General features: G+C 39.7%; 2 protein-coding genes across 12 annotated transcripts in view; one reads left to right on the forward strand and one right to left on the reverse strand.

Moving 5' to 3' along the window:
• The window catches only part of PAQR3 (progestin and adipoQ receptor family member 3), a 27,005-nt gene extending 15,671 nt beyond the window's left edge, over positions 1-11,334 (forward strand). For 2 of the 7 annotated variants that reach the window (XR_011484579.1, XR_011484582.1), the window contains 3 exons: positions 2,537-2,685; positions 5,276-5,395; positions 11,165-11,334. Coding sequence is in view for 3 of the 7 variants with exons in the window: in XM_070458255.1 (XP_070314356.1) it covers positions 2,537-2,679 (143 nt within the window). In the remaining 4 variants the exon portion in view is untranslated. Of the gene's footprint in view, positions 1-2,536; positions 5,224-5,275; positions 5,396-6,729; positions 7,770-11,164 lie in introns of those variants that run through there. The other 5 variants (XR_011484581.1, XR_011484580.1, XM_070458255.1 and 2 more) reach the window with 5 other exon arrangements.
• BMP2K (BMP2 inducible kinase) overlaps positions 6,843-25,993 on the reverse strand; it is a 112,960-nt gene continuing 93,809 nt past the window's right edge. For 3 of the 5 annotated variants that reach the window (XM_020904311.2, XM_020904308.2, XM_070458252.1), the window contains 2 exons: positions 16,625-16,735; positions 6,843-12,601 (listed from right to left, as the gene is read on the reverse strand). In XM_020904311.2, coding sequence (XP_020759970.2) covers positions 11,196-12,601; positions 16,625-16,735 — 1,517 coding nt within the window. In that variant the 3' untranslated portion in view covers positions 6,843-11,195. The remainder of the gene's footprint in view (positions 12,602-16,624; positions 16,736-25,993) is intronic. The other 2 variants (XM_020904312.2, XM_020904310.2) reach the window with 1 other exon arrangement.

The raw sequence follows: 25,993 nt of genomic DNA on the forward strand, positions 1-25,993 counted from the left end.
TTAAGTTCAAATTGAAAATTGTCCTCCCTCTCTCTTGGGTTAAGAGCCTCTTCCACAGTGAATTGAAGATAGTGTGCTGTTTGTCACATGTGTTGGGGAAGAAAAAAGGATGAGAAACCTTGAACTAGAGAATGAATAGACTCAGAACCTCAGGCATTCTTCCGTGCACGTGATCTTTCACTGCTGAGTTTTAAATAAGGATGGAATACAGAGAAGAACTTCTGTATAAACATTAGGATTTGGGAACATAACTAGGACATGTCCCTGAATTGAAGACCCACCCACGTTCTAGGCAGGGTCAGAATTCTCGTCAGAAAACAGTTCTGGTGAAATACATTTTCATATCATTTTATTAATAATTATTTCATTATGAATTTCCTCTTTTTCATACATACAGGTAGAAAATTAACTATTGAAAGTTCTCTACACTCGTGATTATAGCCATCATGTTTTTAGGCCCTAAAATATTAAGATCAGAAGTTCTCAGTTGTCTAATACAGGACACCTATAAAAGGCCAAATGTTATATAACTTGTCTCAAAATGAGCTTGACATAAAATGTGCCCCGTTTAGCTGAGTGTGTGGTACATTTGTGCAGGGGAGATAACAGAGTCCATGAAAAATGAAAAGTCTCTGCAGATAAAAGTGATAGATAGTGTCAGGTGTTGATGAATGCATGGCTTGTCTGGTCAGTCCTCACTGGTGACCTGGCTCTAAAGAGAAGCACATTGTAGAGGTGGGGAGATGGTGGGTGAATACTGGGAAATCAAAAACCTTTTCAAACCTAAGAACTTACTTTCAGCTCATGTCAGTTTTTTGTTGTTGTTTTTTTCTTAATGTAAACATCACAGTGGCATTTGTTGGGTTCAACGATCCCCAAGTTCTCCATGGACAGAACTCAGTGAATCTGTGATATTTGCATTACAACTGATCAGGTTTATGATCCTCGGTATTTTATGCTTTAAAAATGAGTCTGTGAACTTCACTGGGCTGTCAAACGGTTCCATGGCACCAAAAAAAATAAATGAAAGTCTAAGAATAGAAAGGATTCTGTTGACTTACACTTTAAAATCTACACACTATACTGATTATTGTTCTTGGTAGAGAAGACACAGGTTAGAGAATATTTACATTATGTGACCATAGATGCACCAGGAATTACATTTCAATTTCTATAGTTCTGTATTTTGTTATTTTTCACTTTGCTTCTTACCTGTTAGTTACTTAATCTCCTTGGAATTCATACTGTAACTAGAGAGAAATTAATTCTCCTAAGTTGTCATTCTCTTTTCCAGGGGATCTTCCCAACCCAGGGGTCGAACCCAGGTCTCCTGCACTGCAGGCAGATTCTTTACTATCTGAGCCAGCGGGGAAGCCCATATGTGAACTAACCAGCCTTAGTTAATTAACCTATTTTTTGTTGTTGTTGATCAGTTGCTCATTCGTGTCCTACTCTTTATGACCCCATGGACTGCAACACGCCAGGTTTCCCTGTCCTTCACCATCTCCCGGAGCTTACTCAAACTCATGTCCACTGAGTCAGTGATGCCATCCAACCATCTCATCCTCTGTCATCCCCTTCTCCTCCTGCCTTCAATCTTTGCCAGCAGCAGGGACTTTTCCAAGCAGTTGCCTTCGCATCAGGTGGCCAAAGTATTAGAGCTTCAGCATCACTAATTACATTTTTCTGTTTGTTCCATTTATCTGATAGTACAAGATGCAGGTCTGAGCTGTCTCCTTACACACCTGCTTAAAATTAAAAATGCTTCAAACAGACTTATACCCAAACACAGCTGTGTCTCTGCTTCATGCCTAATTAACTCCATGATTTGTAGCACTAATTTCCATTGCTTCTTTCATGTGATGTCTTTTCCTCATCAGATATATATATGTTGAGACATGGGAGACAAAAGGTCAAAGTCCTGAAATTAACCACATCTAGATTTTGAAAAGACATTTGGAATAGTATTTCTGAAATTCACCAGTACTCTTCATGAATACAACCTTAAAGTCAGACTCACTATGAATTAATCTTTTTTTTAGAAAACATTTGGGTCTGAATTAATTTCAGTCATTTTCTGAGACTGCCAAAATCTTTTTGCTGCTCAGTCACATTTCCAAGTCCAGAGATGGGAGTATATTTTTATTTAACATCAAAATCAGTTCAGTTCAGTTGTTCAGTTGTGTCTGACTCTTTGCAACCCCATGGACTGCAGCATGCCGGGCTTCCCTGTCCATCACCAACTCCCGGAGCTTGCTCAAACTCATGTCCATCGAGTCGGTGATGCCATCCAACCATCTCATCCTCTGTCATCCCCTTCTCCTCCTGCCTTCAGTCTTTCCCAGCAACAGGGTCTTTTCCAAAGAGTCAGTTCTTCGCATCAGGTGGCCAAAGTATTGGAGTTTCAGCTTTCAGCATCAGTCCTTCCAATGCATATTCAGGACTGATTTCCTTTAGGATTGACTGGTTTGATCTCCTTGCTGTCCAGGGGACTCTAGACTAATCAGTACTCTTTTCTCTCTACCTTCCCTTGCAGGACAACTAAACTACCTCGGATCAAGCCACCAAATATGGCACATCCTTGCAGTAGTGATGTTATATTGGTGGCATCAGTCGACGGTGTATGTTATGCAGTATAGACACAGCAAACCCTGTCCTGACTATGTTTCACATTTGTGAATTCAGGTATGGCAGCCTGGGTGTATTCAGTTGTTAAGCAATATATAATGGGGAGCTCTAGACCCCACCATTTCTTAGATTCCCATTTGTTTTTCCTTTCCCTCTGATTGGGTAATATCATGAGTAATATTTTATAAATATGGAAAAATATACTTGGGGATCAGTAATAGTAACTGCTTCGTGGGCCCTTAAGACTACTAACTTGCTGCTTGTACAGAAAGTGAACATTTTGGTTGGCATTCCCTAAGAATCATCTGAGTAACCTGAATGTGAAGCCAGTACTCCTTTTCTAAGCACCAGCTTAACTTCCTTAGGAAGAGTTCACCTCTGTTACAAAGTGGAGTTCTCCAGTGTGGTTCCTTTAACAGAAGACAGAGCAGATGATCACGTTTAAGTGCCTGATGAAGGCAGCGTTTGTGATGGCCTGTGCTCAAAGCAAGCTGATCGATTCTGAGTAATCACTGGCCTTTCCATGGCTGGTTTGTGAGAAACCACCACTTCAGATCTTAGTTCCTGTAGGTTCTCTTCTTAGGAGCACTGGACTTTTTAGTTTGCTAGAACAAAACTTTAAAACCTCTTCTTCAAGTTGAGAGAGGTGTTGAGAAAGGGAAAAGAACTTTCATTGTCATTTCCCATCCGATAAAAATCATACTAAGAACCAATTACATGACACGTGACAAATTCTGTGGTCTAATTACCAAGTTATTGACCATTTAAGCTTTTTGGTTTCCAGTATTATGAGTTAATCCCATATAGAAGAGTTGAGCTCCCGCCCATAGACGGCAGATTTGGGGCTCCAGAATTCCTATAACAGCAGACTTTCCACCTCTCTGCGTCTGCGGTCTTAATTTCTTGATGATGGGGATTCCCAGGTACATGGTGCTACTTTCAAGGCCACAGAATCCAGATGGCCCAGTTCTTGACACTGAAATGAACCTTAAGCCTTAGAACAAAGTCATGCAGATGCCCCATTTGATGACATGATTAATTCACCTGCGTTCTGACCTTTCTGTCTGTATGCATGTGTTAGTATTGCTCTGAGAACTCACAGTATTGAATACACTAGCTAACATTTGGGTCTGATACTTCATTGTATATATTAAAAAATAGATCTCACTGCCCTGTACCACAACCTAGCACCCTTGTTTTCTGGTCTTCTCATATGCATAAGTTAAATCCCTTAAAGTAGTCATTCATAAAAACATGTTTTTTGGAATATAAAATATTATCCAAGTTTCTGAATGGGTTGACGTGAGCTGCTTTAATTACTGGTGTATATTCAAAACATTGGACTTTCTAAGTATCAGGAGGTATTGATTGATAGTGAAGTTTATTCCCAAAATGCCACTTAAACATTCAATATTTAGAATGTTACTTTAATGTGCCCTAGTTTATGCATCTGTAAAGTTTTGTATTTCTTTTTAGTGTAGTGTTGCTGGAAATATGAATTCCCCATGCTAGTATCTCAGCAAGGCGAATTCTCCCCCAGTAGACTAAGGGCACACCACTTTGAAAATGGCTATTTTAAAAGAACTGGCCAAAAGAAAATGGCCAGAAATTTGATCTGTATGCTTAGTGAAAGAAGATTTTGGTGAAATGATAATAGGATATATTTTCTCTAAAGCATCCCTATTGACTTACATGATACTATTGCTTTCAATAGATATTTTGTCATTTTTGCCAAACAGAATATACTGAGTAGTTATAATTAATTTAAAAATGAAGGAAAAGTCTATTTTAGGTCTGGCACCATTTTTAATTATAAAATCTCAAAAACATTAAAGTTTCATTTTTTTCCAATTTTTAGAAAAAGTCCTTTTTTTGTTATAGTGTATGAGTTATTTAATCCTTGACATCTGAATTAATCGATAAAAATGACCAATTTTAAGACTTCTTGAACTTAAAAAAAGCATACAGGTCTGACTGAAAGAACTAAATTATACCATTGTAAACATTTCATCTTTTCATGAAAATATTAAATATTGTAAGAAAGTTCTTTTTTATCTTTACTATGATGTACTTATTATAAAGTAGGGAATGAATGAATGTGGATTGCTGTCAACTATAAGCACTTCTGTATATCAGCATTTATTGACCACCTACTGTGTGCACATCACTACTGGCAAAAATTTTAAGACATTGTTAACATTAAAGAATATTTAAAAATTGCCTATGAATCTGAGCCTTGTAATAATGTATATTTTTGTTTTTGTAGATTTATTAAAATAAGATTTTAAAAGTACACTATTCAGCTATAGTACTAAAGTACTAAAAAAGACTGCTTTTAATTTTACCAATGTATAAACTATAAAAGCTCTTTACCTGTAGACTTTACATTTTAAAATTACTCATGGCTGTTTTAAATTGTCTATAGTGATTTGTAAGGTTGTAGTTAACTCATTTAAGGGGATTATCTTTCTACATAAAACTGCTTTCAAATAGCAAGATAGCGCTTGTCTACTTTGTTGTTACACTAAGAACAATTCAGTGAGCTGCATGGCAAAATGTGTATTATGTAAATAAACTGGGTTTATAAATATATAAGTGCTGTTTGTCTTTCTTTATAATACATAACAGCTTCACAATCATGTTTTAGAATCAGGAATGAAGCTTCAGGGAGTGTGTGTCACATCTTATGGCATCCTACCCGGACAGAGTAACCGATTTGAAGATTGGCATTGACTGGCATAAAGCTGTACAACTCTCCACTCGGCAGGTACCGACCTAGAGATATCTTTGCTTGCCCTGCATTAAGTATTAAGGGGCATAGCCTGCACGTCTAGATTCCTGGTGAGCCGAGTAGATCTGTATTCACTTGTAACGATCATTCTGGGCATTTTCACCCCTGCCAGAATCTATGCAATGAAGAGTCAGCTCAGCTCTTTGGGGAGGGGCAGAAGTGTCTTTTATGTATGTGCATTATCACAATAACTGTGTTTATACTGAAAAGAGGTACAGATGCAATTGGGTACCAACATCCCCTGAAATTCTTTACCATACTTGCTGAGTAGGAGAGCAAGAGAATGATCCCAAACTTGAAACTACCTTTGAGAAAACATTTTCAGGAAGAAGCAGTAACACTGTGGGCGGGGGTCTCTTGTGAACAGTGAAACTTCCATCCTTAGAGGGCAGGCATGATGGCCACTAAAGTCAAGTTATACTCTGCAAATCCGGGATCAAAAACACTGCAGAGCACACATATAAATTGAGTCGTGTCAACAATATGAAGCAAAAGTGGACTGTCTTTTTAAATGTGCCAACGAAGGAAACTTCAAAAGCTCATGCTTTCAGTAGGAAGATATTAACTTCATCTTTCATACAATGCTGGAGTTGGACTTTCTTAAAACGAAATTAGCTTGCTCAAAGTAAACAGCTCTAACTGAAGCATATATTCTTCTCTAAAGTTAAAACTATAACCAAATTTGCACAGTGGCACAGTCCACACTAGGCATTTTATATAACTTATATGTGATATTTTGCTCCTTTGTACCATTAATTTATTAAAAAGAAACAGGGCCCTTATTTTTCCATATAACCTTAGATAAATGTTACAGTTTCTGGCAGGGGAACAAAGTGCATTTCTAACAAATAAGTTGAATCTTTCCACAAGCCACCAATCTGAAACTCCAGTTTGTGGACTAATACATAATATTGTGATCTCAACACCAAATTTAGTCCATCAATCCAATAAATAGGTTTTCTGTTTAACATGCCAAAGCCTCTCATCTGTAATCAAGTTATTTTTATTTAACTAAATACTTATTAACAGTGAAAAATGGTATCAGTTTTTAAAGAGTTTAAAAAGTAAATTTTATATAATGCGAAAACTATCTAAATATTCAAAAGTTACTTCAGAGTCTTATGTTTTTACCTTATCTTCATCACTGTAAGTGTCAGTAATTGTAATCCCTGAACAAACTGTATGATCGTTTTGGTTGCACAGATGCTAGGTCAAATGTAGAAACACAAAATGTATTTTCTTACTTAAATCCAAAACTGGGAGCTCCTTAGACCAGAGATCTAATCTCACTCATTTTTCTCTCCCATTAGCTCATGCATAATAGGTGCTTAAATGTCTGTGGTGTGAATGAAAGAACTGACTAGAAGTTGGCATCCAAAAGTTTTAATAAGACGACAAATAATGAAAAACTCAAAGTCACTGATTATAAAGAATATGCAATCCATTTGGGATTTATTGCATTTAAAGAAAGCAGATTATTAAAACAGGTATGATAAATACAGTAAGAAAATAACTTTAAATTTCAAACAAAACAAAGTGAATGAGGGATAGGATTCAGTCAATAAGAATAAGCAATGTAAAGGCAATATAGTACTAAAATCAGTTAGTGCTTAATTAGATATAGGAAGGAGAAAAAAAAAGCAACTGATTCTATTTCATAACAGTTTCCCAGCTGTATCTGAGGATTGAAGTTAACTTTAGAAAGTATGGTCTTAACAATTAGAAATATAATAAAGATGAAAATCAGGTTTATTAAAAGTTAAAGTTATTTGCTTAGTGGTACATAAAAGGCTTCAGAAAATTCAAGTTTAACAAAAAATGGAAGTGTAATCAAAGAAAGTGCACTTAAAGCTGTTTGCCAGCAATTAAAAAGTAGCCTATTATTATTACTATACTGCTTACTATTAGATGACTTTCAATCACAAAAAGAGCAGTCATAAAAACAATTCTCTTTCAAAAGTAGCACAATAAATTTTTAAATAAAAATAACCCCAAATGGTGGCCCTTTGCATTTTCATCTGTCTACCTTATTCTTTTTAGTGGCTTTTGTAAACCCTCACTAGGAGTGAATGTTCTTTTAGCAATGATTGTGGTTGCAATTTTATTCAAAATGTAAAAATTCACATTAACTCCACACTAGAGAGATGTGACATGTGCATGCAAGTGTGGGTTTATCTATTTACCCTAATGTATAAACCCCACTGTGTATAAAAGTTTTCATATAAACTATCATTATGTTATTCTCACAGTAGATCTGTCAGCTCATTCTCACAGTAGATCTGTCAGCTCAACATTGGACCTAAAATGATAAGTAATTTTGCTTAAAAAAAAAAAAAAGTTTACTGCACAGTCTACATATATTAAAACAAATGTACCCAAACTCCTCAGAACCAGTGATACGAATACACGTGTACCTTCTCGCAATGCTGATATGAAGTACCACAACCTAAAATAAGCCAAGCAGAGAGGAGGAAAGGGCTCTGCCTGTTGAACCCCAGAGTAGAGGAGGGGACACCAGCTTAGGGTCCCTGTCACACGATAAACAGGGGAGGGTCCAAAGCTGCTTCTGTCTACAATTCCAAATAATGGCATAACTAGGCCCGAGCATGCACGCACGCACGCACACACACAGACATATACACACGCGGGGTGGAGGTCACATCAGTGGAAGAAGCACATACACACACACACATACACGGCGGAGGTCACATCAGTGGAAGAATCACACTTTCCTGATGGATACTTCTGAATATTCTAGTCAGTTTCACCCAGCCCACCACCTTTCCTCCTCCACCTAAAACATATATACCAAGCAACTTTTGTGTCCTAGCAGAATGTCTTACATTCCTCAGTGCCATAGAAGCTGGTCTTTTCAACACTTAACATTTTGCTGAAGTGGTAACATTAAAATAATTAAGCAAATGGTCCGCTTTTTAAAAGATAATTCAAAACCAAGAAGCATGATTAAAGCTGTTAGGACAGAAATAACTTTGGCCTCAGACTTTCGCTAGCTTTGTAATATTTCACTTCCCTTTGTGATGTTCAAGTATTACAGGTTTAGAGTTGTGACGACTTTACTTGCTAGAGAAGCACAGACGACAACTGATTAATAGACATGATTTCTTTTCAGCATTCCTTCCTCATACAAGAATTGGACCATCACATAACAGAGCCAAACCGAGCGCTGTGTGCCAAATATGCATTAAGCTCTTTCAACACATCTTGGGAGCTTTATTCTCATAATTCTCACAAGGGAATTAGCAGGGCATCAGCTGTGTAGAGTGACCTACAGTCTAACAGTAGTGGGAAAACATGATGGGAAATGGAAAGCGACCCTAATCCTATACTCCTTGGGAAAATTCCTCCACTTGAACACAAAGGAATCTCCCCATTTCTATCCCATTGGGTCCACTATAAGTACTAAATGTTTCCTCTCGGCTGTAATCTCAAGAGGAAAGTCATTGTGATATAACAAACACATGACTGTCAGTATTTTAACACAATGTCGAAGTGTTTCCTTAGAATGTACCCAGCGTCATAAGCCAGAGTGTCTGTCAGCGTCTAAATCATTTAAAGTTACTCGGTGTATTGAAAACAAGTGTAAGCAAAGGCTTGGTATCTGACAGGCTCTAGGAATTTCATATTTACATCCCAAGGGGACCACACTAATTCATCTGTACCCCTTCTAAATTATGAAACTCATGAGGTCTAGCAGAGACAAAGGCTAATAGGGACTAAAATAGTCAAAGAAGCATCTTGTGTATACATCAACCAACGGAGTTTCATTAACAGATTGTTTGATACAAACCTACTGTAGTTCATGAATTGACTATGTATAATCATCAACTCTTCACTTTTAAAAGAAAGTATTACTTGAATCTACTTTGTAAAGTTTTAAAGAACATCTACTTGAGCATTTGCATTAGCAGTATTAATCAACCTGAGAATCAGAAAGAAAAAAAATGGTGCAAACATAACATTTGCCTTTGGCACAAGGACAAGTAAAACTGGTGCGGCTGGGCTCTAACATTTACACAGTAATGACTGTCATGACTGATCTGTCTCTGCTACACATCATTCACATATTGCTTCCCTGTTTGTCCACAAATCTGTATCTGATTTAAAACAGAAGAGAGAAGCAAGAAAACATAGACCGTTTAGTTACAGATATTTTGTTTTTTTCCAAGTTTAGAACTATGAAAACAGGCAAATAGCTCATCCCAGTTGGGGCACTATAATTGAGATTCTAATAAGATTACTGATGAAATAGATTTTAATTGGGCTTAAAGCGTTAATTTAAAATACAGCAATCAAGGAGAGTGCCAGCTGATAGGAGTTTCTACCCTTTTCTGTAAATAACTTTAATGGTTCTAGAAACTTCTAAATGTTCACTTGCAAGGCAGGGACAGTTAACTGTAACTTAAAATGGAGACATAGGAGAAACAGACTGTATTCACATTAATGATTTCTACCTTATTAATTTCTATAAAATCTCAAGTTTCTGATTAGGATTTGTGATGTAAAAATCAAAAGGCAATTTGGTAGCTGGGTTCTTTTCACTAAAGACACTATCAGCTAACTAGCAGAGTTGAGATGCTAGCCGCTCATCACCTTGACACCTTACAGCCAGTCTCAGATCTTGGGTAATAGTGCAGAGGTACTTGCGGCAGGATGTGCAAGGCCTGCCCGTAAGGCTTTGTGGGATTCGCTCTTCTGTCCTCTTTATTAAAACTACTCCACCCTTCAGACCTAACTCCAAAACTGCTGCTCACCAGACGACTTGGGGAATAGTTGGTGAAGGTGGTTATTTAATAAAGCACATTATTAAATGCAACATGATTTTACATTGTAAACGTCTCAGAAACTCAGGGTTTCAGCTACATATTTTTCCCTAGAATATTTCTCTATGACCTTTGTCCTCACTCCCAGTTTTCCCAACAATCTGTCTTACTAGAGGCATGATAAAAGGTCTGAGCTAGAAGCCATTCAAAATCAGAACATAAAGTGTTCCTGAACACTACTGAGCATTGTTTCCCCTCCTCTGTATCATTCCTTTTTTCTCTCTGCTTGTCCACCCATCAGCTAGCTATCTCTAGTTTTTGTTCTAGGCTTCTATGCAATAGTCCATATTAATGGCACTTGTTTTTTTTTAATGAAACAGTTTTAGGCACAACAGTCAAGTGACTTCTGGCTCCTCTTTGTAGAGACAGGTGTAAGGACAAAAATCTCTGCACTCTCCGAATAACTTTCTCATTCTTTATGAGAAATTGATATATATATATATATATATATATATTTTTTTTTTTTTAACCACGTGGCTTAGAAGAGATTTTTTTTTTTTTTTTAAATCCACAAATGCAATTTGTGTATATACAAGCAGCCTTAGTTTTAAATGCTAGATTCTGGAATGAGCCTGGGACGTGTGCACAAAAGTGACCTTCTCTTATAAAAATAACGCCACAGCTCCCGGCCCCTTTTCGGGGGCCACACGCCTTCCCTAGACTTCTGTGCCGTCAGGTGGGTAGCTGAAACCACAGGTTAGAACCTGCCACCTTCACTTACTTTGTGCCTGCGTGGAAGAGACGTGGAGTCATTACCCTGTGCAGATACTTCCTTTTTCTATTTGGTTTATTTAAAAATCGCCTATTCTGATTGACCTGTAAGAATGAATGATATAAAGAGCTATACAAATAAATCTTCTTTCAAATTCATAAAACTATTCACACTTTTTTTTCTTTGAAACAGGAGTTAATACCACGAGTCCGTCAGAAGTCCTCTACTGTTTAGAAGGAAACGGAGCAGCACCGAAGGGGTCTAATTCGACGGGCTGGGGCTGTTGGGGCTGATGGGAGGTGATGCTCTGCACCACGAGTTCTGTGAAGGGCACGGCACCAAAATCATCCATTTTCAACGCCTCTGCCCCGTGGAAGGAGCCGTGCAGTGAATTCGGCCGGGGCCTCCCGGGCAGGACCGGGTTGTGGTCAGCGCTCAGGCCCTGGTGCGGGGAGTGCCACGGCAGGTCCGGAGGGTGGAAGGGCTTGGCCCCGAAGGGGTCCAGCAGACCCTCGTCGGCTTGCAGGACGTGCCCGCGGTCCTTCCCGTCGGTCAGGGCCACGCTGATGTTCTCCTTGGAGTCCGAGATGGTCAGGAACTCGTTGCTGCTCTGCGAGTCCCGGCGGCCCACCCTCCTGTGCCGGCGGGCCCGCTCGGGGGTGCGGAAGGCGGGCTTGGCCGGCTTCTTGGCGCCGGTCGGGGTGCCGTGATGCCGCTTCCCGTTGCTCTTGGCCGCGTCCTGCTTGGTGCGCCTCTGCCGAGAGGACAGTTTCTGCAGGCTGCGCTGCTTGACTTTCTGCTGCGGACTCCCAGTTATCTCCTCGAAGGGCACCAGCCCGAAAAGGTCCTCGCCGCTGTCGCTTTTACTGGCGGACGGAGGGAAGGGCTGGAACGGCGTGGAGCCAAAGACATCCACGCTGGGGGGGCCAGCCGGGGCGGCGTGCGCATCGCGCGCCATCACCTTCTTGCTGAAGGGCGCCTTGGTGAAGACATCGAATTCCTCCTGCTCCAGCCCCGCGGTGGGAAGCCGGCTCTGCGGAGGGAGGTCCTTCCGCTCCCCCTGTCGGGGCTGCTGAGCCCGCGCTGCGAAGAAGGGGACTGCGCCAAAGACATCAAACTCGGGTCTGGGAGTCCCCGCTCCCGCGCCCGAGGGCGCGCGGGCGGGCGTGAGGAGTGCTGCGCCGGGGCCCTGGACCGCTCCCGCGGCGGCTGCATCCCTGCAGCCCGGGCTCGCGTCGCCGTCCTTTGCTTTGGCCTGCTCGTAGTCCGAGTCTGAGCTCTGCTTCTCCTCCTCTTCCTCGTCTTCTGAATCCATGAGCAGCGGCCTGTGCCCCAGGTGTTCCGGTTCCGTGTCGTCGTCGTTAAAATCTCCTTGTTCTCCCTGGAGAACCTCCTCATCCTCTTGCTCCTCCTCCTCGCTGCTCTTGGGAGAAGGGGGATCGGACTCAAAGTCACTCTCAGATTCGTCGTTCCCCTTTTGCACTTGAGCACGTGCTAATGAATTCTCTGAGCTTTTCTTTCCAGTCCGGTGGTCTTTAGAAACTGGACTTCCTTTTGTATTCTTGATAGGGTTTGCAGTGCCATTTTCTTGATTCATGGAGGGATGTTCAATTTTCTTTTCAGGAGAACCTGCCAGTTCAAACAAAAATTGTATCATCTCAGTGCATCTCAAAAATCATTTGCTGTAAACATCATGTACTAATACAAAGCCTTACAGTTCGCTCATATCAGTTCCCTTACAGAAGACTTACTGGCAGTTCTTGGTCATTAGTCTTGGTGGGGGGGGGGGGGGGGGGGGCGGCGGCGGGCGGTGGTTGGGCGCTGGTCGAAAGCACTTGGCCCTAGTCTATGGTTAGGTCCTTCAAGTGAAGACCGACAGATTTGTGTCTCTACCCTACACACCACCTACTCACCACAGGTGGTCACTGACAGCTGTCTTATAGTACCCAGAATAGGACTCTGAATATGGTACACAAGCAAATTTTCTTCTCCCAGCTTCAAAATTAAGACTATCCAGCCAATTGCCCTGCTCAGATTCCCCATTCACCCCAAGCTTCTGCTTCTATTTTGACTCTGTTAGAAGGTTTTCCTATGGAGATCAACAAGCATGAATAGCTTATCTCCTTAGATATGTTTCACTGTACTATTTAAAATTGGCATTCTGGGATTTTACTGTGAATAAGTATCTTATAGGCTGGGTGAACATGAGCACATCCTCATAGCCCAGTCCAAGCTGAGGACCAGTTACTGAACTGAGACAGTATCAAGGACATCTGCCTTCCCAAGAGAACACATCTTCCTTTAACTGTCATACCTGTACTAGTAGACCCTGTATTAAAAGCCCTCTACCTTAATGAAAATGTTAACTGTCAGTATATTTACTGTATGGTAGGTGACAAAAATACATCAAACAGTGTTCTCCAATTTCACTGCATGATACATACATAGTAAAGATAGAGTATGTTAGTTTATATGAAAATATATGGCCCTCTCAATACACTGGTGTACTGAATTGATTTTCCAGAAGTAGGAAACAATTTTAATTGATCCAATCATATATCCATTCATCCCTTCCCCTCTAAGATCAGATATTTTCACAACAATTAGCTAGGCTTGGAAGTATAGTCTTTAGTCATGAAAACTAAATACCTTATGATGGATGGGCTATTACTTTCCCATGATTAAATGGTGGTCCTCATGGTACAGGACACCTCTGAGTTATTCCCTTCTCTTTGAAAGTCAGCACACTTGTCTTCCTACCTCTCTGACTATTCCCTCTCGTTCAAATTTGTTAGCAACTTCCCTTTCACAAACATCTCCTTAAACACAGATGCTCCCCAGGGTGCTATCCTGGACTGCCTTTCTCCCTCTGAATGTCCTCCCCTGGGTCCTAACTACTTGTATGTTAATCAGCGCTTATATGACTGGATCTCTAATAGTTACCATGCATACTCACCTACCCTAGTCACCTAATACTCTTATCATGAATATATATATATATATATTCTACCATTACTTTAAACTCAGTAATTTCAAAGGAGATCTTTTCTCTTAAAATGTGCTCCTCACCAGTTCCCTCTAAAGTAATGAATATCTCCATCTACCGAATTCTTCACACTAGCAGAAATCTGGAAACCATCTTCCCCTTCCCACCAGCGTTTTTAAAATCTCAGGGGTCTGGTCCCTCTTCTCCCTCCACCAGCTGTGTATCCCACCCTCTCATCATCACCGAGCAACTCCACAGGCTCGCAGCTTGCCTGCCTGCCTTCAGTCCCGTGTCCCTCAAGGCAGATCCTCTACACTGTCACCAGAATGACCTTGTCAAAGTACTGATCACGTGGCTACTGCTGAAACCCTTCAGTGTCTCTCTAAAGTCTCCACCCACAGCCCAACACAGGGGCCCTTCTCTACCTGGCTTCTGTCCTCCGACGCCGTGAGCCTCAGACCCTGATGTCTCCCATGGGTATCCTCATTATAGCCACACCGAAACTCTCCCTGCTCAAATTCAGAAACTGAACAGATGTGGACAAGGGTTTTGGGGCTCTTTTGCTGTCTAAACTGTTAAAAGTTTACTCAAACCAAGGAAATTAATAGATCTGGGGATCAAGGAGCACTGTGCTGTTAGCCTCTCACATGTGATACCGGCCCTCAGCATGAACGCCCTTCTAGCATCCACTCCCACCTGACTTGCCCAGGGTACCTGGCTGTATTCTAAAACCTAGCCCATGTCAGAGCCCTTTTGAGGGCTCAAAAAACACCTATATTTGGTCCCCCCGATGAGCTTCGTACAAGCCTTAATTGTAGCACCTACTTTAGACCCAGGCCTGTTTATCATTTACCTCATAGATTATTCCCTACTGCTGTGCTCAATCAATCAATATATGTTACGCAAAACAAGTAACGACTGTAAGCTCACAGCTACAGACGTACATATCTAATACATTCAGAACGCAATCAAGAAAGCTACACAGAAAAAGAAACTTCACCTTCAGAGTTCTTAGCTTAGAATCCAGTCACATTTTCTTGATTCAACAAAACATTCTATAGGGTAGTCGGTTATTTAGTTGCTAATTCACGCCCCACTCTGTGTGACCCCACAGACCGTAGGCTGCCAGGCTTCTCTCTGTCATGGGATTTCCCAGGCAAGAATACTGGAATGGGCTGTCATTTCCTCCAGATTTTCCTGACCCAGGGATCGAACCCATGTCTCCTGCACTGGCAGGTGGATTCTTGACCACTGAGCCACCAGGGAAGCTCTTTACTATGTGATATGTACTGAGCATAACACTGGTGAATAAAACAAACACAGCCCCTGCCTTGAAGAGTTTCAGAGTATGTGAAGTCGCTCAGTCGTGTCCGACTCTGTGACCCCGTGGGCTGTAGCCTGCCAGGCTCCTCTGTCCATGCGATTCTCCAGGCAAGAACACTGGAGTGGGTTGCCATTTCCTTCTCCAGGGGATCTTCCCGACCCAGGGATGAAACCCGGGTCTCCCGCATTGCAGGCAGACGCTTTAACCACTGAGCCACCAGGGACGTGTGACTAGCGCTCTGAAATAAGAGAGCAGAGGTGTTAAGTCGTGGGGCAGGGGGAAGGGTGCATGAAGCTAGGCTGCACAGTTGCCCCAGGCCTCCCTAAGGAGGTGACAGTTAAGACAGTTATGTGAGGAGAAGCCAGCCACACCGAGGGCAGGCAGAGAGGTGCTCCAGTAAGAGCTCCGGCATGTGTGAGGACCAAGTCAAGGACGGGTGGCTGGCGTGTTTGAAGGACTGAAAATAGATCAGTGTGCTCAGAGCACAGTGACCAAGGGTGATGCTGCGCGAGATGAGGAGGGAAGGAAAGGGGGAAGGACCAGATCGTGAGGGTCCCTCTAAGGCCATGATAAGAATAAATTCAGTGCGTAATAGGGGAACTGTCACGAATTATTTAAAGTGCAATAATCAGATTTACATGTCAAAAAGATTAAGTGACTGCCATAGAGAAAAAAGACTGAAGGGGGTGGCTGCAAAAGTACCGATCAGGGAGAGGAAACTGTCACTCAAGTTAGAAGCTGGGCTTCCCTGGTGGCTCAGATGGTTAAGAATCTGCCTGCAATGCAGGAGACCCAGGTTCGATCCCTGGGTCAGGAAGATTCCCCGGAGAAGGAAATAGCAACACATTCCAGTATTCTTGCCTGGGGAATTCCATGGATGGGGAGCCTGGCAGGCTGCAGTCCATTGGGTCACAAAGAGTCAGATGCAACTGAGCGACAAACACCAAGTTAGAAGTTATGGTGGCAGGGAAAACAGAAGTGGCAGAATTAAGAGATTGGAAAGGAAAACTCTGGATGGATGGTAATGCCTTTAATACAGAAGAAAAGAGGCAAGAATACACTGGGAAGTAGAGGAGATTATCAAGAATTTGGTCTGGACACAAAGCTTGAAGTATCTATGAGATAGTTAAGTGTGAGCAAAGTATCTGTGGCTTAAGCACCATGGTTAGTTTCTGGCTGGAGAAAATAAGACTAGGGAGGCATCACTATACAGAGAGAGGCACAAGTCTGAACAGAGGGACCTGCAATGCAAACAGGAAAGTGCCAGAGAGGAGGACCACAGCCAGGTGAGTGCCATGTCCCCTAAGCTGAGAGGAGAGTGTTCCCAGGGGAGGGAACTGACCACAGGGCTGGGTGATGCAAAGAGGTCCAGTAAACTGACAATGGAAATGGCCACTGGCTCTAGTTTCATGCAGGTTGCTGACAACCTTGAAGCCGGGAACGGGGAGGAAACCTAGTGAGGGGGAGAGAAGATGCAGAGATTTCCATCAGTTATACTTAAACACAAACATAATTTTCATGCATTATTCATCTGCCAGTTCCCTGAAACCAGCCAAGAGCTATATGCTGTATCTTTACATATTCATAATAAGCTTATCTTAAATCCTAACAGATTAAAATCTAGTCAAATGCGGATTCTCACATGACTTCTCCATATAGCAGACTTCTGATATTAAAAAGAAAGTGTGCTTTTAGATTAGCAAGAGCATTTATTTTCATGAATTTTTATCTCAAAGCAAAAATGTAATGGTAAAGACTTGCAACCATCCCTCACTATCTTTAGTGGGATAGTCCCTCTAAGAGACATGCTAACATATTACTCCTCAGGCGACTTGCCTACCACAGAGAGCCACAACATGCACCCCTCATTCCTGCTCGCGGACACCTCCAGGAACAGTCCAATATCTTCCCTAAAGTGCAGAATGCTATTCCCATAAGAACCTAACAGTTCTGTGGTCTCAGGCAACTGAGTATACATTTATAATGTAACCCCTCCCCCCCACCGCCACCACCACAAATCTGGACAATGCCCATCAAACCAAAGGTGCGGACATGTCGTACACAAAAAGAATGTGACTTAATGAAACCTAGTTTCCCCAACTTCCTTCACTATGAACACTTTTATTTACACATTAACACCTATTAAGCTTTATATACAATTCTGCACAAAGCACTCAGGGGAAATGTTGCTCTATTAATTCCCCTGGAAAATTTTCCATTTCTAGGGCACTGAGTTCTGTTCCTAGAAGTCTTCTGGAACATTTAACTCAGGACAGAGATCCTCCAACTGACCTACTTTGGGTATTCTTATATTAATTCTAGTCTTCTAAATTGTTTCCTTTACCCAAATTGTCAACATTGCTTTCCAAAACACATTTGTCACTTTCTACTTCCTACTCTGCCTTTTGTCAGCTTCTCAAAGTTGCATTAATACAGACTGTGTATCTCTTTGTTGTAAAGCGCTATACAGATCTACTTTTTAAATTGTCAGTATGGATATAAATTTGTGGGGATTTCCACTTACCATTTTTAAAGCATCTTTACAGGTTTCAATATAGTCCATTAGTAATTCTGATAGAGATGTAATAAAACATTGTATGTATAACATTTAACTATAAACCTATAGAATGAACCTCTAGGTTGTTTCTAGTTTTTTGGATTTTAAATAGAACTATGATCATGCACTTTTTGAGGGGGAGAAAAAAGCCTGTTTTTACTAATAATTTCAGTTTTTTGATTTACTGTTATTCCTTCCTTATGCATGATTAATACACAGCTAATAAAGTTAACCTAGTTAATGGGCTAACTGTTAACTACTAAGACCACAGCTAAATCCTCTAGTCTGTTCCCTCATACATGAGAGAATACATATTATCATATTACAAGAGAATAATACAATAACAACAGGTTCTATTTATAGGACTATTGTAAAGAAAGGACTTAAAATAGTGCCTGACACAAAAGCACTTGATAAAGTGTTTAACTGTCATCTCCAGGACAAGGCAAAACTCAGTAATCTCACACATCATACTCCAACTTCCCACCTACTTTTCTGGGCTCAATGGTTGAAGACAGACTTAAATGAGAGGGAAGAACAGGGACAGGATACAAGAGGGTGCAATTCTATGGATAATTCAAGAGTGACTCAGGTCCAAACAAATAACCAGGCAAACAAATGTATATTCACACACCACAAGGGTGCATTTTGGATCCTGGAAACTGTATCTCTGGTTTTTAAATAGCTATAGTTAAAAGCACAATATCGGAAAATGAAAGGAACGCTTTCAAAAAGAACATGAAAAGACACATGCAATGATCTATCCTGGCTTTATGGTTTCAGATTACATCTCTGAAAAGTATGGGCAACTGGGGAAATTTCTGGTTGGTGTAGACAGACTGGTTTTATTTCTTTTATCGTCACCCCTTCAGAAAGCTAAAACAAGCAATCAAAAATATTTTCCAAATTCCTTTTTTCTCCCATATGATCATAACCCACCCTGACCCTGCTGAAATGTTTCTCTGCTTCTTCATCCTTCCATTCCTTCATAACCTAGTGCGGAGGAAAGAGCAGCAACAGGCCTCTCTGCCAGCATCCTAAGAGCAATGCAAATACTAAGCACCATGAAGCCCAAAGTTAAACACAAGCGGTCACTGCTCTGCACCACCCCTTGCTAGGGAAAAGGTAAACTCCAAAGCTGCAAGTTTCAACCATCCCAGATAAGGTTTTACTCTCTGTAACAACAGCCATCTACTTAATTGTCCTCTCTCTGGTGCAAAATGATGATAATAAAAAAAAAAAAAAAACTGAGAAAGAAATGGAAATTGAAGGAGGGAGGGATAAATGAGAGATTCGGATCAACATGTACACACTACTATATATAAAATAAATAATTAATAACGTCTTACTGTATAGCACAGGGAACTCTACTCAATACTCTAATGGCCTTTATGGGAAAAGAATCTAAAGAACAGTAGGTGTATGTACACGTATAACTGATCGACTTTGCTGTGCAATAGGAAGTAATACAACATCGTAATTCAAATATACTCCAATAAAAATTTTTTTAAATAATTTCAATATATTCTAAGACTTTTAGTACTGTTCCACAGACATAAAAGACTTAAAATAAGAATTACCAAGTTATAAAATTGGTTACTAACTGTACAACTTATAGTGCTTTAAAATGTAACTTCATAGCTGAGTGCCATCAACTTTTTCAACCTATTTCTTTGCCTAAACATATTCCTGTAATTAAAAAAATTCAGATATTCCTACTGCTTGCTCTTGGTGCCAGATTGCTTTTTCCAAGTTGTTAAAGCAAATATTACACATTTGATTTGCTATAAAATTTAAATCAGGATTATTTCACTGCTTAAGTTAATTTCCCTAAAGGATAGCCTAAATATGTTGCTTTACAATTCAATATCCCAAACCCTGATAATCCCTTTATTTACTGAGATTTGTATTATTAATGTAAACATGGCTGGTTTTCAGGTAGGTAAAAGGTGAGTTACAGTATTTTCAATAACCACCAGGAACATGTACTTAAAGCATAAACAAATGTCTACAACGTGTTCAGGATCACATCTCAGTTACATTCTTCTTATTAACTGATATCGGTAATACACCATAAAATGTCATATACTGACTAATTTTTATTTTGGGCTCTTAGTAGCACCGTCTTCTTAAACGAACTATAGCATATTTGCTGGCTTCCAGTCAAGGTGCTTTTTTCTCCACTTTGTGCCTTGGAACTACAAACTGTAACAATTCCAGCTTTTTGAGTAATCCTCATCTTTTGAGGTTGGGTTTGATTACTGGAAACAGCCAAAATCTAATTGGAGCCAAATCCTGAGAAGAGGGTGAGTGACTAAAGCAGACAACACAGATGCAGGTAAAGTATGAAGAACAGCAATGACTTTATGAAGTCTAAATTCAGTGTGGCATATGAACTTGTCTCCTCGGGGAAATTCCATGTATTGGAGGGAAAAAAAACCAACCATGGAAGTCACCGAAGTGTCAACAGAACCAGTACCTACTGACACATAAATTCTCACTGCTTTATGGCTTAACATACCTCTGTATAAAATGTCAAACAGTAACTCAAAGCTAACAAAACGGTGCTTCAATTATTTAGTACTATGAATAAAATAAGTATTTACTAAATAAGTTAAATACCAAATTAACCATTTGGTAACTGCCCATATCAGAATACATAGATACTTCCCTCCCTTCATCAAAGTGTCCTTTGATGATTCGTGTTCCCACTGGAGTCAGGTATTACTTAGCGTTTCAGTTTCCTCATCTGCAGTAGTGTCCGCCTCGGAGAACTGCGGCAGAGATTAAAGCGAGTACAGGTAAAGTGCTTGCCACAGTGCCGGCACATTGTAGGTGCTCAGTAAAGGGCTAGCCTACTGTGCTGTCTTACACCATCATTTCATGATTATGGAGTACCTACTACACACTACTAACGGTCCTGAGAAATGAATCAGAGAAGACAGTAACTAATACTGTCCTGAGTGCGAATGAAGTGCTGAGGGGTTTTCATCCATTATCTCTTAACTCCCCACCATTTAAGCTCCCACAGTAACATTAGGGTGAAAATGCTCTGTAAGCTGGCTTTGCTACAATCTTTCCCCTTCAGTCTTATGAACCACATCTTCAAAAATGTTCCCCTTGCTTTCTATATCAGGTCACTGTCATGACTTCCTACCATTTTGAAGATATTCCATGTTACCAACCGACACTCTTTCCCTGGCTTTCTCGTTTCTCTTCTTGTTTCTTTCTTTTGGTGATCTTAATCCTGTTTCATAGTTTCAACTACATGTTGAAAACAAAAAAACAAGAAGAGATTTTTAAAGACAAGTCCAATCTCTTTTAACATAAAAGTAATTTGAAATTAGAGAAAAGCTGAATGACTTGTCCAAGTTTAAGGCCCAGTTACTTCTCTGCTTATGACACTAGTTTAAAACTCTCTTCTGTAAATCCTATAAACTACCAGGAGAATATCAACACCAGCAAACATTCAGTACAGCTTAGAACTGACCCCTTACAAAATATAACCACAGGCTTGCCTTATGTTTCTTTTATATCCCCCTTTACAAACCTATGTCTGAAAATTTTTTTAAAAAGAAACAAAAAAATTATGGAATGAGAATGGTATTGCTTCTAGTGTTTGTTGAACACTATGATAAATATCTTAATCATATAGGGTTTCCCTGGTAGCTCAGCTGGTAAAGAATCTACCTGTAAGGCAGGAGACCCAGGTTTGATTCCTGGGTTGGAAAGATCCCCTAGAGACGGGATAGGCTGCCCACTCCAGTATTCTCGGGCTTCCCTGGTGGCGCAGATGCCAAAGAATCCGCCTGCAATGTGGGAGACCTAGGTTTGATCCCTGGGTTGGGAAGGTCCCCTGGAGAAGAGAATGGCTACCCACTCCAGTATTCTGGCCTGGAGAATTCCGTGGACTATCTTGTCCAGGGGGTCGCAAGGAGTCGGACACAAATGAGCAACTTTCACTCACCATAGGGTTAAGTTCTAGAAATACTATTAAGGCTTTATCAACAAATGAAAGCACATACGACTTTACAAAATCCATGGAAGACAGACATCCAAAAAAGTCTCAATTTCCTCATATACGGAATGAGGAAATAAAGGCAATAATCGAACTTACCTGATAGAGCTAAACATTTATAAAATCCATCTTATCTAGTGAAAACTCATTAAATATTAGGGTATGTGATAGAAAGTTTATATTAGATTACCAAAGTACACTTTGATAGTGAATTCATTCAACAAGGTATTATACAGCATACAAAGATATGATTACTTCCTGACTTCAAGGTACTTATCATTCATTTAAACAGTTGTGAAAGTGTGTTAGTTGATCACTTGAATCAGACTCTTTGCAACCCCATGGACCATAGCCTGTCAGGCTCTTCTGTCCATGGAATTTTCCAGGCAAGAATACTGGAGTGGGTTGCCATTTCCTTCTCCAGGGGATCTTCCCAACCCAGGGACTGAACCCAGGTCTCCCACATTGCAGGCAGATTCTTTACCATCTAAGCCAACAGTTGTGAAAAATACATACTAATCTGATTCTAGTGATCTGGAAAATGACTGAACAAGGTAAAAGCTATTTGGAGATTCTGAAAAATGAGCTTACCTAACCAAATGAATTTAAGAACATGAATTCGTCTATTCCAAGCTTGAATTTTCATAAAAAGATATTTCTAGATATTAAAATTTCAAAGACATCATAGTCTTTCAGTGTCCAAAAGAAGATTCCAAACTCAGAAGCTAAAATTTCTCAATTTTCATACTTTCATACACTTATTAGTATTTTTTAAACAAATACTTGTATAAAAAATGAAATCCTAGTTAATGGCACACTATATATACATTATATATATATATTGTTTTTGTTTTTTTAATTTCTTGACTGAGCCACATGACATGTGGGATCTTAGGTCCCTAACCAGGGATCAAACCCACACCCCCTGCATTGGAAATGTGAAGTTTTAACCCACTGAACTGCTAGGAAAGTCCTGATGCCACACTATTTTAAATAAATATTGCAAATGTATTCTTAAACCACATAAATGAACCTTTATATAAATTTTATCTTTAGTTTTATATATAAACTATATGAATAATTTTAAAAACTTAAAATATTTAGAATACATCTGAAACAGTGTGAGGAGAGGGGAATATTTGCATCTTACCATTCATGTTACCACTCTTTTAATCAGGTTTCCATCTTCGAGAGGACACTTCTTTTACTTACAAAGCAGGTGGTACATTTTTAATCATTTAAGAAGCTTCCAGTTTCAAGAAAATTTTGATGTTCTTTTCCTTGCTATCGGATTATAGAGGATGAGTGGCTTGAAACTGCTATTGTAATTACATGCCTTCTGCTGTCTCATCATTTAGGGTATAAGGGAGGGGCTGTGAGATTGGGAATTGGAAGCATACTGCCTGCCATCATTTCTCAGCAGTCTACCCCACCAGACCCAAGGATTACGAGATTAGAAGGTTTTATCAAAATCTGTACAATTTCTCAGAACACAGAGCCAAGTAACAAGGCCTGAGTATAAGAAGAGAATCATACTAGATGTGGGTAATATTTTCCAGCCAGATTAAAAATGCCATAGAACTGACATTTCTATTACGTTACTCCTCTTACTGTAGGTTTTTATTTAGAACAAGACACTGGACACTTGGGAAATCAAGATGGTGGACAATTAGGACATGGAGTTCACTTCTTTCCACAATACATCAAAATCCCATCTACAAGTGATTCACACAGAACAGAATATATACTGAACACTGGTTTAAAAAAAAAGTCATGCAACAGTTTCATTTTGCTATTTTTACAGAACAGAGTTTAACATTAGCCAGAGCTGGATTATAACTATCTGATCTTAGGCAAGTCACTTTCCCCTACTTCAGAGCCTCAGTTTCTGTTGTGTGTATATAGTAGGATCCAACAGTAGTAACTACTGCTGAAATTCTAGAAGAGGAAAATTCTTGATCTTCAAGAATCAGTAGAATCTACAAGTTCTAATTAGAACCTGAAGGTAGGGAGCATTCCAAGGAAGTGCTCACAATAAAAGACTGTGCTTGATTTCTTAACAGTTGCTCATACTTACTCATTATGGAATAACTTCATAACTCATATTCATATGTGGAGAAATTAAGAGCATCAGCCATGAAATTAAAAGACGCTTGCTCCTTGGAATAAAAGCTATGACAAACCTAGACAGCATATTAAAAAGCAGAGACATTACTTTGCCAATAAAGGTCTGTCTAGTCAAAGCTATGGTTTCTCCAGTGGTCATGTATGGATGTGAGAGTTGGACCATAAAGAAGGCTGAGTGTTGAAGAATTGATGCTTTTGAGCTGTGGTGTTGGAGCAGACTCTTGAGAGTCCCTTGGACTGCAAGGAGATCCAACCAGTCCATCCTAAAGGAGATCAGTCCTGAATATCCATTGGAAGGACTGATGCTAAAGCTCCACTATTTTGGCCACCTGATGTAAAGATCTGAGTCATTAGAAAAGACCCTGATGCTAAGAAAAGATTGAAGGTAGGAGAAGGGGACAACAGAGGACGAGATGGTTGGATGGCATCACCAACCAGATGGACATGAGTTTGAGCAAGCTCCAGGAGCTGGTGATGGATAGGAAAGCCTGGCATGCTGCAGTCCCTGCGGTAACAAAGTCAGACACGAATGAGTGACTGAACAACAACAATTTCATGGAAAAAATTTAAAAAAAAAAAAAAAAAAGGAATCACTAGACTCTAAAGGTATAAATGATGTAACTCATCATGGCTTATACAATGATCCAGCATTTGGACTGACAATCTGTGATAATTTATTTTTAATAAGTATTTGCTATATACAATGTGACCTTTCCCATCCTTAAATTCAATTTAACTTCATATTAGATAACAAGATCCAAGAGGTAGGTTACAGTTAGGGAGAGTAAGGGAAGTTCACCAAACCTAATTAAAAATGAAATGTAACACAAGAAATCTAGAATTTCATTTACAGAATTGTTTAAACTCTGTATGTGTCAGAAGTTGAGGGTGTTTATTAAAATTAGATAGTCCATGCTGTAACTCACAGAGCCACACATCCCATGTTAGTATACAAACTAACAACGATGTCTCAGGGAGAAGGAAGGCTGGGCGCATTTCAAGACCAGGAATGAATACCATATGCTTTTAACAGATATATATATGTGTATACTGTACTGAATACTGGTAGTGAATGCTTTAATAAAAATAGAAATAGTACTGTTAAAACTGTCCTTGGTGGGGGAACAGCTTCATAAACTGAGTCTACACTTCATGAAAAGATTTCATTCAGTAGTTAATTTGCTTATTATTACTGGAACTCTGTACTACTACTAGTTGGATAGCAGCTGCAAAACTTACTGAACACTTAAGATTTTGGAATTCAGTAGTAAGTAGTAAAAATACTATTTAATAACACTACCAATAACAACAGTCACAACAGCAACCAACAGTGTTTTCTATTAACATGTTCTCATTTAATCCTTTCAATAATCTCATCAAGTATCTAATATCATCCCCAATTTAAGATAAAGAAACCCTCCAGGAAACAGTTACTGTGCAGTGTTCTGGATAACCAAATCCAAAAGGCTGTAACACTGCCTTGATGCATTATCAGAAATCCTGAACACCTATATCTTATTTTGGTTTTACATTCACATTTTTCTTTTGTTATTGCTCTCTCTGTATGAATGTTTCTAAATGGTAGTGATGAAGTCACACATATAACTTGCCTAAGTGAGAAATAAACAAAACAGAACCAAAGAACACGGTAGACAATTACCTTGAATATATTAAACAAAATCTCTACCTTCTGGTAAAGCGTGACTTCTTCCACCGCACTCCCTTTCTCTAAGATTAAACTCAGTTTTTCCATTATAATATAACCATACACACAAATCCATTTATGCCAAAGTGGGATCCTATTCCATCCTTGTATATTCAACAGTGTTAACTAGGCAATTACTTTGAAAATATTATTACAAGTATTCTTAAATGGTGAATAATAACAATATTTAAACTCTGGATTGAAATCAAAGAAGGAATAAGAAGAAAAGATCAGGTAATTTGTTACAAGTTGTGACAAACAGAAAATTACTAATACTTTTAAAATGCAGCTACACGAGAGCATG

Source organism: Odocoileus virginianus, chromosome 29 (assembly GCF_023699985.2).
Source record: "Odocoileus virginianus isolate 20LAN1187 ecotype Illinois chromosome 29, Ovbor_1.2, whole genome shotgun sequence".
In the NCBI taxonomy this organism is placed as follows: domain Eukaryota; kingdom Metazoa; phylum Chordata; class Mammalia; order Artiodactyla; family Cervidae; genus Odocoileus; species Odocoileus virginianus.